This window comes from Hydra vulgaris, chromosome 11 (genome assembly GCF_038396675.1).
Source record: "Hydra vulgaris chromosome 11, alternate assembly HydraT2T_AEP".
NCBI lineage: Eukaryota > Metazoa > Cnidaria > Hydrozoa > Anthoathecata > Hydridae > Hydra > Hydra vulgaris.
This window is the reverse complement of record NC_088930.1, coordinates 37,693,621-37,708,824: the sequence shown is the minus strand read 5'-3', so window position 1 is coordinate 37,708,824 and position 15,204 is coordinate 37,693,621. Positions and strand designations below refer to the sequence as shown.

The window sequence follows — 15,204 nt, the reverse complement described above, 5'->3', positions numbered from 1 at the left end:
TAAAACTTACACTTACTTTGAAATCATTACTTGTGGTATTCCCTAGGGATAATTTTTAGGTTTTTTATTTTTCCTGATCTATATTCAACGACATATTTTTATCTTCTTGTGTACTGAACTTTATTCTTTTTGCAAATGATACCCAAGCTTTCTTTTTCAAATGTTAGTACTACTTTTTACACAGTAATTCAGTAGCTTGAAGAGTTAGGCGATTGGTTGAAAGCCAGCAAACTTTCCTTGAATATTGAAAAAAGCTATAACTTCCAGATATTTTAGTTGACAAAACAAAATTAAAAAAAGCATTTTTTTTGTGAAGTTTCTAGCAGTAATACTAGTTAGCATATTAGCTGGAAAGAGCACACAAGTTATTCGAAAATAAAATATCTGAAAGCATTGGTATTATGCACAAAACTAAGTATATTTTGAATAAAGTGTATGTCTAAAAAGTTTATAATTTGCACTTTTTCATAGCTATATTAGCTACTACAATGTTGCCTGGGCAAGTATTTACTAATAATAACTAGCCTTAGTCTATAAAAAACAAAAACAAGCATACCGCATATTCACAAATGGATATGCTAGTATTAAAAAAATAATGAAAGAACTGAGAGTTCTTAATAATTATAAACAAAATATCTATAACATCCTTCAGTTCATGTTTAATTTTTTTAAAAATTTAGTCTGAAAAATATTCCATAATTACTTCCAACTTATTGATCACAAATGCGAAACAAAACATTCTATGCAAAACTACTATATTCAAAAAATGTCTTTGAGACAATCCAAATTCTCAATATCTAGAAGAGGACCGCAATTGTGGAACTCATTTCTCAGAAATGATATTAAAATGACAAACTCAATTCAACATTTTAAATGCGTTGTTAAACAACAGTTACTTGACCTCAACATTACTGAAACAATCTCTTATTTTTTAAACTTTTACACGTCTCGAAATGTTTCATGTACACAATAGCTGAAAATGTTTATAGTTATATTTATAAAAAATGCATTTACTTGTAATTATATTTATAAGATACATTTATTTAGTTATTTTAATTACACGAGTTTTTGTATATACAGTATTGGACAAAACATTTACAAACAACATTGAACAATGCTAAAAAGTGTTCCTAATTTTACATGTCTTAAAAACGAAACGAACTATACTACCACAGCAAACAGTTTAGGAGTCTGGAGTCATAGCATGCCATGACATGAGCAATCAGCTGACAGGTGACAGCACACAGGCAGAATTTCGTTGACAAGTGCCATTTTGCAGCGGACAAAATAAGTGCAACTTTTTTGGTTTTTTTCATTTTCTTAAGTCTGGTCCGTGTCAACGTTACGTAAGTTTTTTAATAACACCATGTAACAACATTTTTGTTTTTGTTAATTTTTTAATGTTTCTTACATAATTTTTGTATGCTGATTTCAGTGGTACCATTGGTTTTTCTCTATCATCAAGATTTCCTGAGAAAAAGCATAAAGTATATTTCGGAGTTTTCGTATATGTGTAATGCAATTAAAACATTATATATATATGCTGATTTTAACTATATTCGTGTGTTTATTTTCAGTTTAACTAATTACAACTGTTACATGAAGTGGTGAATATGTCTAGTAGATCCTGCAAGCTTTGTCCTGACTCATTCTGTTATGTTTGTGGTTACTATATTAGTCCAACACAAGCTAAACATAAGATTGTCAGTGGTACAAAATTCTTTACTGCATATCATGCTTATTTTGGCATGGCTATGGGAGATCAGGACAAATCGTGGGCACCACACTACAGTTGTGGTAGCTGCAGATCAACTCTGGAAGGATGGCTGCGTGGAATCCGAAAGTCAATGCCCTTTGCGATTCCGAGAATATGGAGAGAACCGACGAACCATCATGATGACTGCTTTTTCTGCATTGTTGACATTTCAAAGTATAAAAAACCGAAAGATAGGCTGACTCTAGTTTATCCAAGTACACCATCTTCTATTGGACCAGTTCCACACAGTGATGAATTGCCTATTCCTACTCCACCTCAATCCGAAGAAGCAGCTGCATATCATTCTGAAGTAGACTCACCGGATGAACTCAATGATGACTGTGATTTCAGGGAACCGAATGATTCACCTCATTTCCCTATCCAACAAGAACTTGATGACTTAGTACGAGATTTAGGTCTCACTAAATCAAATGCAGAACTTCTGACATCACGTTTGAAAGAATGGAATTTATTAGATCCAAGCTGCAGAACCTCGAAATACCGAAAAAGACATGAAACATTCGCATACTTTTATGTAGTATCAGAATCACTGTGCTATTGTCATGACGTTTGTGGTCTTTTCAATGACATTGGCATTGTTCACAATCCTGAAGAGTGGAGATTATTCATTGACAGCTCAACAAGAAGTCTAAAGGCAGTTTTGCTCCATAACGGAAACCGATTTCCTTCGATTCCAGTAGCTCATTCCGTTCATCTAAAGGAAGACTATAAGAACGTGAAGTTGTTGCTTGAGAAAATCAACTACGACAGTTACAAGTGGGATGTATGTGGAGACTTTAAGATGCTAGCATTTCTTCTCGGTCTGCAAGGAGGATACACAAAGTACTCGTGTTTTCTTTGTTTATGGGATAGCAGGGCTGCAAACCAGCACTTCACAAGACGTGAGTGGCCAGTGAGAGAACATTTACAGCCTGGTTTGCACAATGTTATTAATCAATCTCTGATACCTGTTGAAAAGATCTTACTACCACCCCTTCACATTAAACTTGGTCTTATCAAACAATTTGTCAAAGCATTAAACCCAGATAGTGCAGCATTCCAGCATATTCGGCAGATGTTTCCAAAGGTGTCAGATGCAAAAATTTCAGCAGGTATATTCGTTGGTCCACAGATTAAAGTTATGTTGGCATGTAAGGAGCTTGAGGACAAAATGTCTGCTGTTGAAAAAGAAGCATGGACTGCATTTAGACATGTTGTTCATAGCTTTTTAGGCAACAATAAGAGTGATAACTACAAAGAGATAGTGGAAAACTTAATTGTACGGTACGCAGATATGAAATGCAGAATGTCAATAAAGCTGCATTACCTGCATTCACACTTGGAATTTTTCAGACCAAATTTGGGTGATGTGAGTGAAGAGCACGGGGAAAGTTTCCATCAGGATATTCTTGCAATGGAGAAAAGATACCAGGGCAGATGGGATGCAGCTATGATGGGTGACTACATCTGGTGTTTGATACGCGATGACGAGAAACTTCATAAAAGAAAACCTCGTTCTACTGTTCACTTTTAGTGTTTTTTGAGATTGTGAGAGACTGATACAATACAATATAATGTAACATTATGTAATATATGTAAGAAACATGATGTAACATGAAGTTTTGTAACATAACATAACACTTTTGAATTAGTAAATGTTTTATATTGACTAAAGTAGAATCTAATGCAAAACGATTTATATTAATTATATGTTTAATTGATTTTTTTTTTTTTTACGACCAAACGATTGATGCAATAAAAAATCCAATGTCATATTCAGACTCAGCATACTCAAATTAATTAAGAAACATCAAAAAACTTTGATAAACAGAAATTTTTTTTTTTTTTGTTACATTGTGTAATTAAAGGAAGTATCCAGAAGTTTCCAGAAGCATGCATAAGCTTCCAGAAGTTTCCACAAGAAGCATCTGGTAGCATCCAGTAGCATCCAAAAATATCCAGAAACATTCAGAAGCATCCAGACGCATCCAGAAAATTATTGGCGATTACGTAAGTGGAATGTCACAAAAAAGTATTTAAGATAAATATTGCGTGAAAAAATGGACCGTATCAAGACTATATTCCAAATATCGTTCTACGGGGAAGTTGGCAGCAGATAACAAAGGTGGAAGACCGCGTTCCACCACTTCTAGAGAGGATTCTATGATTGTCAGATCTGTCAAGAAGGATCCCTGGATATCATCAGTCAAGATACAAAAGCAATTAGAGCTGCCTGTATCGGACCGAACAATCAGACGACGTGCTGTTGAAGCCGGATTGTTTTCTCGACGCCCTGCAAAGAAACCACTGATTTTACTAAAAAACTAGAAGAAAAGACTCTTGTTTGCTGCATCTCATATTGACTGGAATGTGCAGAAATGGCGAACTGTCCTGTTCAGTGATGAATCAAAGTTCAACATCATTGGGAGCGATGGCATTTGCCGTGTACGTTGACCGGCCGGAAAACGCCTCGATTTGCGCTACTGCCATAAGACCGTGAAGCATGGTGGAGGCAATGTAATGGTCTGGGGGTGTTTTTCTGCTAACGGTCTAGGTCCAATACATCGAAGCGATGGAATAATGGACCGTATGTATAAAAATATCCTGAAAGATGTTATGTTACCTGATGCTGAATGGAATATGCCAATAAAATGGGTTCTTTAGCAAGACAACGATCCGAAACACACTGCAAAAGTAGTCAAGCAGTGGTTTCAAGACAACCACCTATCGGTGATGAATTGGCCGCCTCAATCTCCGGATCTCAACCCTATCGAGAACCCTTGGGAGATCGTCAACCGCAGAATTAATCGTGAAGGTGTTCGTAATAAGGATCAACTGTTTGAACAAATCCAAAAGGCCTGGGCAGCGATTCCACAAAGTTTCATTGATCACCTGATCGAATCTATGCCTCGAAGATGCAAGGCTGTGATCGACAACAAAGGATTCGCTACTAAATATTGGTAGCGAAATACAGCTTGGTCAACATTTTGTCAAGTTGCACTTTTGTTCAGAAGGAAATCAACTTTTTTTAATACTTTTGATTAATTTATTAATTTTCGAGTACAAATAATGAATTTTGTGATGAATAAAACTTGAAGAACTTTGTCTCTAAACAGTTACATAGTTATTTCTCTAAATTGAAAAAATGCAGCACTTTTATATAAAGAAACTAAATTAGCATTATTTGGTTGCACTCGTTTTGTGTTTATTTTATATTTTATTGATATTGATGCAGATGACACCCAAGCTTTCTACACTCACTCAATTGTAAAATATAACTGAAGTTAACGAGGCAAGATGATAATACCATCATCTTCAGCTTGCTCCAATCTGTTATTTACGTTAATAATTCGTTAAAAAAAAAGAAAGTTATATTGACGAAAAAAGATTATATCTATCTTATACCAAATTCAATCTACTTGTTTATAAGAGAACTTTGAGGACATGCTTGTTTCATCTTAAATCGATTTTCACATACATCAATCAACCATACACGCAGTGAATATTCATACAGCAACTAGGGATGGCATATAAAAAATGATTAAAACATCTTAAAAATGGCAAGTTAACAATATAACCTAACTTTTGTTAAACTGATAATCTAGTGTATAGTTTGGAACTTTAGCAAAAGTCTAGTTACTCATTGTTTACAACTAAAGCAAAAGCTTAGTCACTGTTTGGAAAACAACATAACTCCTGAGATCAAGAGAAACAAGAGTACATCAGATCATATAGGGGTATGCGCAATGGAGTGTATATACATTGACTGACTCAAGGGCGAATAGGGGAGATCTCCCTACTTCCCCTTAGATATTTTAAAATGAATTTTTTTTTAAATTATATACTTAAATAAGCAATTGTTTGAAAACGAAAGCAAATTTGGGAGACTGTTTAAATGTGATAAAAGTTTATAAGTTTGTGAGGTGCAAAAAAAAATTGGACTGATAGGACATCGATATATAACGTAATTTTACTATACCCCTTTACTCTACTAAACAGTTTGGATTAAGCAAGTCAATCCCCCTCCCTTTATCCTTTCTAAAATGGTCTGATGCACTGAATCAAAAAAATTTAAAAATCGCCCCCCCCCCCTTACTAGTTGGTCTGGATCCACCTCTGGACTGACTACAACATACATACATACATACATACATACATACATACATACATACATACATACATACATACATACATACATACATACATACATACATACATACATACATACATACATACATACATACATACATACATACATACATACATACATACATACATAAGTACATACATACATACATACATACATACATACATAAGTACATACATACATACATACATACATACATGCATACATACATACATACATACATACATACATACATACATACATACATACATACATACATACATACATACATACATACATACATACATACATACATACATACATACATACATACATACATACATACATACATACATACATACACACATGTATACATAAGTACATAAATAAACACATATATGTGTGAATGTATGTATGTATATATATACATATATATATACACATATTTGATGCAAAATATGTTCTTTATAATACATACTTACATACATTTAAGTACTTATTATACTCTTATCATATTATAAACTTAATTATACTTTTATTTGCTTGAATGTATTTGCTTTATACTTTTTTTATATATACTTTTTTTATTTACTTTTAAATATATACTTTTTATATAAACTTATACTTTTATTACACACAATAACAATAACTTTGATTTTTTGAGCTCAAAAACAGTGAAACAGGAGAAAAAATATCAAATTCACATCATGATTTTATATATACTACTGGCATACTATATACTTTAGTATATTTTAGTGTATATTCATAAATATATATGTATATACAGCAATTACATACATATTTTTAACATAGAAAAAACAACAAAAGTGGTGTTAAGAGAGTTACACTTTGATGCTCATAAAAAATTGAATCCAAGTATCTGACAAAATAAATAATTCAAGAAGATATTAACCTGAAAAAAAAAACAAAAATAAAAAACAAAAAAACTTTAAGTTACAGCGCTAAAAAAATTTTAAAATTAATTTCAAAAACATAAACAAATGAGGCTTTAAGTATGTAATCATCACATAGAAACATATTTTAATATACTGAGACGTTTTCTATCATATTTATTTCATTTTATTATCAACGAAGTGTTAGTCACATTAATAATTTTATTCAAAAAAAGAAAAGAAGGAGATGCAGATATTTATTAATAGTTAAAACTATAAATATATGGTTGTTATTGAAAAATATTTTTGTAGCTGTGTAAGTATTATTGTAGCTGTGTAAAGTGGATCGTATACGATCCACTTTAGCTACAATGGGTATAGCCATTAATAAAATTTAAACTTTTAAATATTTAATGCGCCTGCGCATAATAACTTGCCACTTCTAAACGACCGTGCAAACATAACAAAACAAGCACATTTTATTCTTCCCTATTTCATAATATCTGCATGTAGCTACAATGAACTGTAATGCCTATAATGCGTAATGCCTATAATGCGTAACTGCCTATTGCTACAATGAATTTTTAATTTTTTTTTTAATAAAAAATGCAGCGGAAAGTTTATTAAACTATTTACCATTTGCCAGATTTTTTATATATGTTTTTTTAAATATATGGTTAAAAAACATCAAACTTCCAATCCACAGTTTAAATGATTTGTTTTAGATAACTAAGTAACAGTGGAAATGAACGCTGGTTTTGTAGAGTACGTCTTTAAAATAAAAACATAACAGGCAGTTTTATTCTTTAGGTTAGAGCTTGCCTTCTTGTTTATATTTATTTCTTCTTTACTTTGATTCTGTTCGGTTTTAGATAGAATGCAACAAAATTTGTTATTTATTGCATGGTTTAAAAAAAAATTTATACACAAATATAAAATAATCTAAATAATATCAAATATCTAATATCAAAATATAAATATCACAAATATAAAAATGCTAAAAGTCTTTTAAGATTTTGTAAAATACTTTAAATGCAATTGCAGAAAATATAAGGTATATTCGTAAGGTATAGAAAATAAACTATAAGCAAAGATAAAAGAAATTACAAACAGACATTAGAAACATCTACCATAATTAAGAATTATTAACATCATAACATAAACATCGTATCATAAACAGATAAAAAATAATCAAGAACCATTAACATAACTCAATAAATTATAAACAGAAAATATAATATATGAAAAAATATATAAAATACAATATTTTATTCTTTTGGTTGACTTTCACTCATTCTCATCATTGTAATTGCATAAATTCCGCATACTGCTGAAAATAAAGTAGCTATAATAGATACTATAAAGGACCAACTATATTTGTAGAAATTGTGTTTTGTGCCTTGATTCATAGCAGCAAACACTGTGATTGTAATTAGCATGCATACCCCTTGAAAGTAAAATTATATTTAATTGTTATTCAAAAAAAAAAAATTATATATATAAAAAAAAAAAATACTTTTAATATAGTTAATAAATGATATGAAATATTATGATATAAAACTTTAACATTATTTCCGAAACCGTAAAAAATATTAAATCCACAAACAAACTGAACTATGGAAGCATTTTTTTAGTCATTTGTAATTAAACAGAAACAAAAAACAAGTGTTTATTTTTCAGGTAAAGCGCAAGTTAACATCAAGAAATTAAATAAAATAAAAGTGGTTCTAGTATAATAAAAAGAAAGTTGGTGCGGTTAAACGACTGATTTTTTAATTGATTAAGAATTGATTTTTAACACAGCTTAATTTTGCTATCACTTATTGCATTCTCATTTGACCTATCAAAAGTATTTAAAATTCAAGTTCGTTCAGCGATAGCTATAAGAATAATTGCTAAACATAACCATCTTTAAATTTAAAGATGGTTTACTATACCTTAAATTTCTATTAGTTTTCTATTAATGCAAAATTTGATCATAATGCTTTTCCATTGCTCTAAAACTTTTGAATTTTTTATTTATTTAAGCTTATTTGATTAATACTTATAATGCTTAATGCCTTCTAAATTTCGTCTTCCAAATCTATACACTCAGGTATCTAAAAAGTATGGTCAGAATATTACAATTCACTTACCAGAACAAAAACATGCAGTAGACAGCAAATCAAAACGTTTAGTATGTTTTAACATTATAGCCAATGTAAGTATTACCGCAGAAAATTGGAGTAAACAAGATATAATTGACATAGCACGGCAGCAGCGTAACCAATCTAAGTAGGGAAAAAAAATAGTACAATCCGTATTTCACAAAAATGGTAAAACAGTTAATTTGCCAATTACAAAATGAGCAAAACATTTAACTTACCGCTTGTGTCTGTGTAAGACTCGCATTCTTTTTTGTTAGATACATAAATTGTGCATTTGATAAATAATCCAACGGTACGTTCTTTAGTGTCACCCGGATCGTTTAAAGTGTTGAATTCTCGAACCGACCAAGAATTAGTTACCGTGACTATTAGGTCAATAACGAGTGTCACTAAGCAAATGCACAGTTGTAAACTGATGTTGTTTTTGAGTTTGTTAAATACTTTTATATTCATTCTTAAACCTTTATTATAAACAAACGAGAGATTTAAGAATGTATTAAAAATAATTAATTAAAACCAAACAAATTAAAAATAATCAGTTTAAATTTAAGTTATCTGCAACATAATAAAAGTCGTCAGCATCATATTAAATTTTGTCAGTAGCTTTATAAGGTCGCGCACCAAAACGTTTGTCGCGTTAATGTTTGCATGTAGAAAGCGGCGTAAAAAGGTAAAATGTTTGATACTTTAAGCAACAAAATTTGCAGCGAGTGCGCGTTTTTTAAGTAATGACTATTTAACGGTAACCTTTTGATTGTTTGTTCTTAATTTTAAACGTTTAGAAAACGTTTCTACATTTTTGTTTGTCATTTTTAAATGACAATATTTTCACGATAAAATTTTCATCATTTTTAAACTTTTCTCTTCATTATTTTAATTAAAAACAATATATAATACATAATAACATACAAAAAAATGTTTAGTATATAAAAAAATTATTACCACAATGTTTTTACCTTTTTAACTTTACCAAACTTTTTTTTTTTAAATAAAAATATATATTACTCTTCTATTTTTACCAAAGAAATATAATTAAAAATCAATTAAACATTTTTTCAATGCATTTTGTAAGTAAACATCTTTATTCCCATAAACGAATTTCGTTTGGAGCAAATATTTGATCTTGTATTAATTACTGAAAAGGTAAAACTTCTGAATACATACGATTACTCAAACAACACATTATTGAAAAAATAAAATAAACTTTTTTGTTAATTAAATTTCAGTTTTAAATTCAAAAACGCCATTTTTAAAATGAAACTTTAAAGTTAACTGAACGACGCAATGCAAATATATTGTCTATAAGTTTATCTGAGACTATGTATATTTTTTTCCATATCCTTTATTCAGAGAATTAAGTGGATTTTTGACGCCCTCGGCTAATTTATTTTTAACGCCCTTGACAAATTTACAGATTTTAGCTTTGCGATTATTTCAATGGTTAGAAAATAAACTGAAATTTTGTTATTATATTTATGACGATAATTGCGTAGTAGTGTTAGTGACAAACTTTCCACTATGGATATCCAAAATGAAAAAGACAGGAACAATACTACTTTACAGTATTTTATTTATTAAATAATACTAAATAAACTGGAGGATAAAACTGGCTACCGTTGTGTTAATACAGACTACTTGATGTAACAACATTGTGGGTATGCCACATTGATATTTTTAATGTGTCATACTCACTAGGGTGACAACTTTTTTATCTTTTTAAAAACAGTGCAAATACACTATGTATCTGTTCTCCATCTATATACTAGGTTATTTTGAAAATTTTAGCTTACTAGGATCATTCGAACAGATAGATGTATTTTTTCAATAATTTAAATATTCATCATTTTTTTCCAACATATTAAAAAATGTATGTAAAAAAGCATATGTTAGTATAAATACTGTTTTATATTAACAGTAATATTGACTTCGATCTGAGATAATTGACAAGAGAGTTTAACAAATAAAACTTGTTTGCATTTACAGCAATATAAAAAACAACAATATCTATTTCAAATTAACAAAATTTTTCTGATAAACATTTAAAATCTGTTTTCGATTTTCTCGAACAACTAGCAAAATGTTTTTTCTCTGATCCTCAGAGTCTGAAGAGTTTATAAAGTTTTGTTTAAGTCCAATGTTTCTTTCACAACAACCATTTGTGACACTGAGTTATTTAATAAAAAGGACAAATTTCTTGAACGAGGGAATTGACTCTAAACCTACTTTATTTAGGCATTTTTCCAACCAAATCTTTGTTTCCTTAACTAAGTCCAAAGCGACAAAAAAAACCAGCTTTCACAAGTAGCAAGTTCACAAAGTTTAGCATTTTCATCTACTAAAACAGGAAATGGTTTCTCTTTATTAATTTCACTAATGTCGGGAACCTCGTGTTCCAACAAGGTCTTCAAAATGTCAGATTTTTTTTGAATTTTAGGGTCAGAATCAGCAAGAGCCATGACTACTGCTTTAGGCGAAAGATACCAGGAGTAAGATTTTAAACTATTTAAAAGTGAAGTTCCTACATCAATATCCCATTCCCCCTTTATGATTTTCGCTACTTTGAATGAATTGAAGTGATTTAATTCTAGATGTTCAGCAAGACTGAATTTTAAAAACCCTGGAGCATAAAATATAACAATCATTAGACAAACTCTAGAGACTAGAATCTGCTAGTCTTGATTTTGTGTTTATATAACTGGTGATGTCAATTCCAAAGCCATGTGATATAATGCATCCGCCATGAATCTAGCTTCACGACAGGCACCTGGTTGATGAACCCTAAATTTTTTAGCTTGTCAGACTGAATATTAAGATAGAAAGTTAAGTATTCAACAAGATGTCTGTAAGCATCTCGGGGGAAAATCTCAAACTCAAAAACAAATTTAATATATGTCATCGCCTCCAAGTATGTCTGATGAATTCCAGAACCAAATATGAGAGTATCATCATCAAACTTTTTAAAACTAGAAGAGACACCACAAGTAGATAAAAATGGGACAAAATTTTCACATTGCTTCTTAAAGTTGGAGTAAAGGACCTTTCGTGGACCTTTGGTGTTATCTCTAGTTATTGATTTGTAAATATATTTAATATGTATTTTATGTATGTGAGACCGACATAACAGTCACAATAAAGGTTTCTGAAATACTCTTGACAATATTATAATTTCACCCTCTTTCCAACTAGTGTTGGTTGTTGTAGTATAAACACAAACAGCAAATACTTGGCCCGAAACCTCAAAATATTCTAACAAATTTTGAATTACTAAAGCCTGACTAGATGCTTTATCTGCGTCACTCGAAACAATTCCTAAAAGAAGATCGTCCTTTTCAGTTTTTCAGAGTTTGTGTTATCTAATTTTAGGAATATATGGAAATGATCTGATATGTCGATTGGCAAAGTACTTACTTTTAAATCATTGTTGAAACTATCTGTAGTTATAATATTATCTATAAGAGTTGCTGAGTTTATTACCCTTGTTTATCAAAGATATTGAACCCGTTTCAAAAATTGCATTATAAAAATTTTTAACTTCAAAATTTCAAACTGAACTTTATGTTAAATAAATTACCAAGATAAATAGAGCCTAATATTATCTTTCTAAAGATGGTTTTATTATGATTATATCATGAAAAGAAAAAAAGTTATTTAGTTTTAAAGAACCAAAACAAAAATCGTTAATGATATAAATATTAAAAAAATAAACAAGCTTTTAAAAACAACGTTAAAAAAACACGTTTGCTTAAATTTTTGAAAAGCTTGATTTCAAACTATGACTAAAAAATTTATAGTTAGGAGAAACAAACTTATGAACCGCGGCTTAAATAAATTTCTATATAAATTGAAGACATAAGTGGATGAAGGCGTTATGTCGCAAAAATACAAAATTCTACTTTTTTACACAAATAAAGGTGTTGAGTAACGCTCTTTCGCATGAACATAATGACACCGCACAAAAATGTGCTAAAATACGATTTCCACAGTGGATGAAGGAGTTATGTTACATATTAATTCACCCATAACACGATTTACATGTACAACACATTTTTTTCATGAAATTAAATATTACATACACAATTTTAAGTGTTTGGTTACTATATCCCTCCATAAATATTAACATATCTTTGCTATATAAAAATATCTAGAACAATATGTGTTCAAAACTTTAACTCCTGATATCTCAGTTCCATACTGGTGTAACATAACACCTTCATCCACTTATGTCTTCAATTGTCTTTTAACGTTTAGTGTCTTAAATGGTCAACTGTAGAAAAACATTCAATTCGGGCGATTATTTTGAAGGAAATTCTCACCACCCCCTTTCTCATTCACATTTAACTTTCTTAAAGCATGTAAATAATTACCAGAAATTTAATTCAAGTAGTTAAAGAAAAAAACTTTATTTATCAAATAGTTATTCATTAAACATTAATAAGTAAGTATATTAATTTTTTAAATTTATATCTTATTTTTTATTTATTATTATTTTTCTTAACTCCAATTGTTTTTGTTTGGATACCATACAGTGTCATAAATTCTTATTCTTTTTTTCTACTATCAAGTTTGCAGATAGACTGTTAATTTTTGTACATTTTTTAAAATTTAGTTTTCTTTTAAAATTAAAACTTTCATGCTTAAATAATCTCACCTGTTGTCTGAGATGAGCATTAACTTTCCCACATTTTTTACCCTTTATTCCCATTTCTAACTTATTACATGTCATTATTGTAGATGTTAAACAAAAAAATTGTTTTACGCTTAGCTTGAATAACAATAAACTCTTTCTCCAATACTTCAACTATAGATAGATATTTATTAAAAACACCAACTACATGTTTTAAAGGACACGAAGGCCCATACAAAGATGGACACTAACAGCGTGCCTATAAACAAATTCACAAAACATGCACCACTACAAAACCAAATTTAAAATTACAAATATTATAACAAAACAAAATTATAAAGAAACAAATAGTTGTTCCTTTTAGAATATTTATTTGTTAAAGTCAAAAGAGTTAATCTTATTTTTAAATGATAAAATATTTTTTGCATTTACAGCATCCGAGGTCATATTGTTCCACATGTCAGGAACTCGGAAAGAAAAAATATATTTTCTTGAATCCAACCGACAAAATTGTTTGCGTATTTTATAAATATGACCCCGGGTGTGGCTATTGTTGTCAATCACAAAGAACAAAAATTGTTCTATACTAGTAAGTTTACGGAAAATTTTAAAACACCCCAGTAGGCAAAACTACGTCGAATTAAAGTCACATTTTACGTTGAAATAACGTTGGATTTATGTTGGAAATGGAAATGTTGGTCGACGTCTAATCAAATAAATTAAAACAACATCAACATTTCGATGTAAATACGATGTCACCTTTGAGCGATGTCTATTCGACTTCCGTTATTAATTTAATTTTTTGTTAAATTTAGGAAAAAATCTTTTGTATACACATACATCCATGCATGCATAGATACATACATGCAGGCTTATTTTGAGTATTATCGTTAATTCTTATATATTCATATATCGCTCTATCAAAATATTAATGTGTACTAATTTTGTTAGATATATGAGTATGTATGGGTAAATTAGAAAAAAGAAAAAACAATTATAAGGAAATTATATTTTTAAAAACTGTTTATTTTTAATAAGACGCCCACCCTCTTCAATGTCAACTTTGTAAGGGGCGTATTTTAAGATCTTTCGAACTTCGCATTTTATTTCCGCAATTGTTATGTCATTTCTTCTCTTTGTTGCAATAACACTAGCTAAACATAAAGATATAGTATATGTTAACTAATAATACTTAAAGCTATTACTTTAAACTTTCTTTAATAAGTAATATAATAACAATAAAAATAAAAATAAAAAATAAATTTTTTTTACCTATAATAAGTTCGCGAAGATTTAATTTTTTAAAGCTTCGTTTTTCTGTTACTGTGTCACACTTTTTCTTATCATTGCGGTTGGTCCCTTTCATGTTGAAGCTCATCATCACTTTGTATGACATCAGACTATGAAAAAAACATGCTTACAGTTAAATTTAAACAACAAATTAAAAAAGATTGCTTTATAGACCAATAAATCTTCTATTATCTGGTCAACTTATATATGGAAATAATAATGGCTATATATTACATCATTGTTACATGAAGTAAACTAAATCATTCAACTTTAAAATTACCTTTCCATTATGTTTTTAAGATTATCTTTTAAAGAAATCCCACCAACCTTTGAAAGATGAGCAACCTATATAACGTGTTAAATACTTA

The 15,204-nt window shown here is 29.7% G+C and overlaps 1 protein-coding gene across 1 annotated transcript; it reads right to left on the bottom strand.

The window, feature by feature from the left end:
* Nucleotides 1-7,663: 7,663 nt before the first annotated feature.
* LOC136087261 (uncharacterized) lies at nucleotides 7,664-9,381 on the bottom strand. Its single transcript, XM_065809720.1, has 3 exons — nucleotides 9,141-9,381; nucleotides 8,911-9,045; nucleotides 7,664-8,222 (listed from the first exon to the last, which is right to left on the bottom strand). Exons 1-3 carry the CDS (start codon nucleotides 9,373-9,375, stop codon nucleotides 8,044-8,046), a joined length of 549 nt encoding a protein of 182 aa, XP_065665792.1. The 5' UTR covers nucleotides 9,376-9,381; the 3' UTR covers nucleotides 7,664-8,043.
* Nucleotides 9,382-15,204: the final 5,823 nt, after the last annotated feature.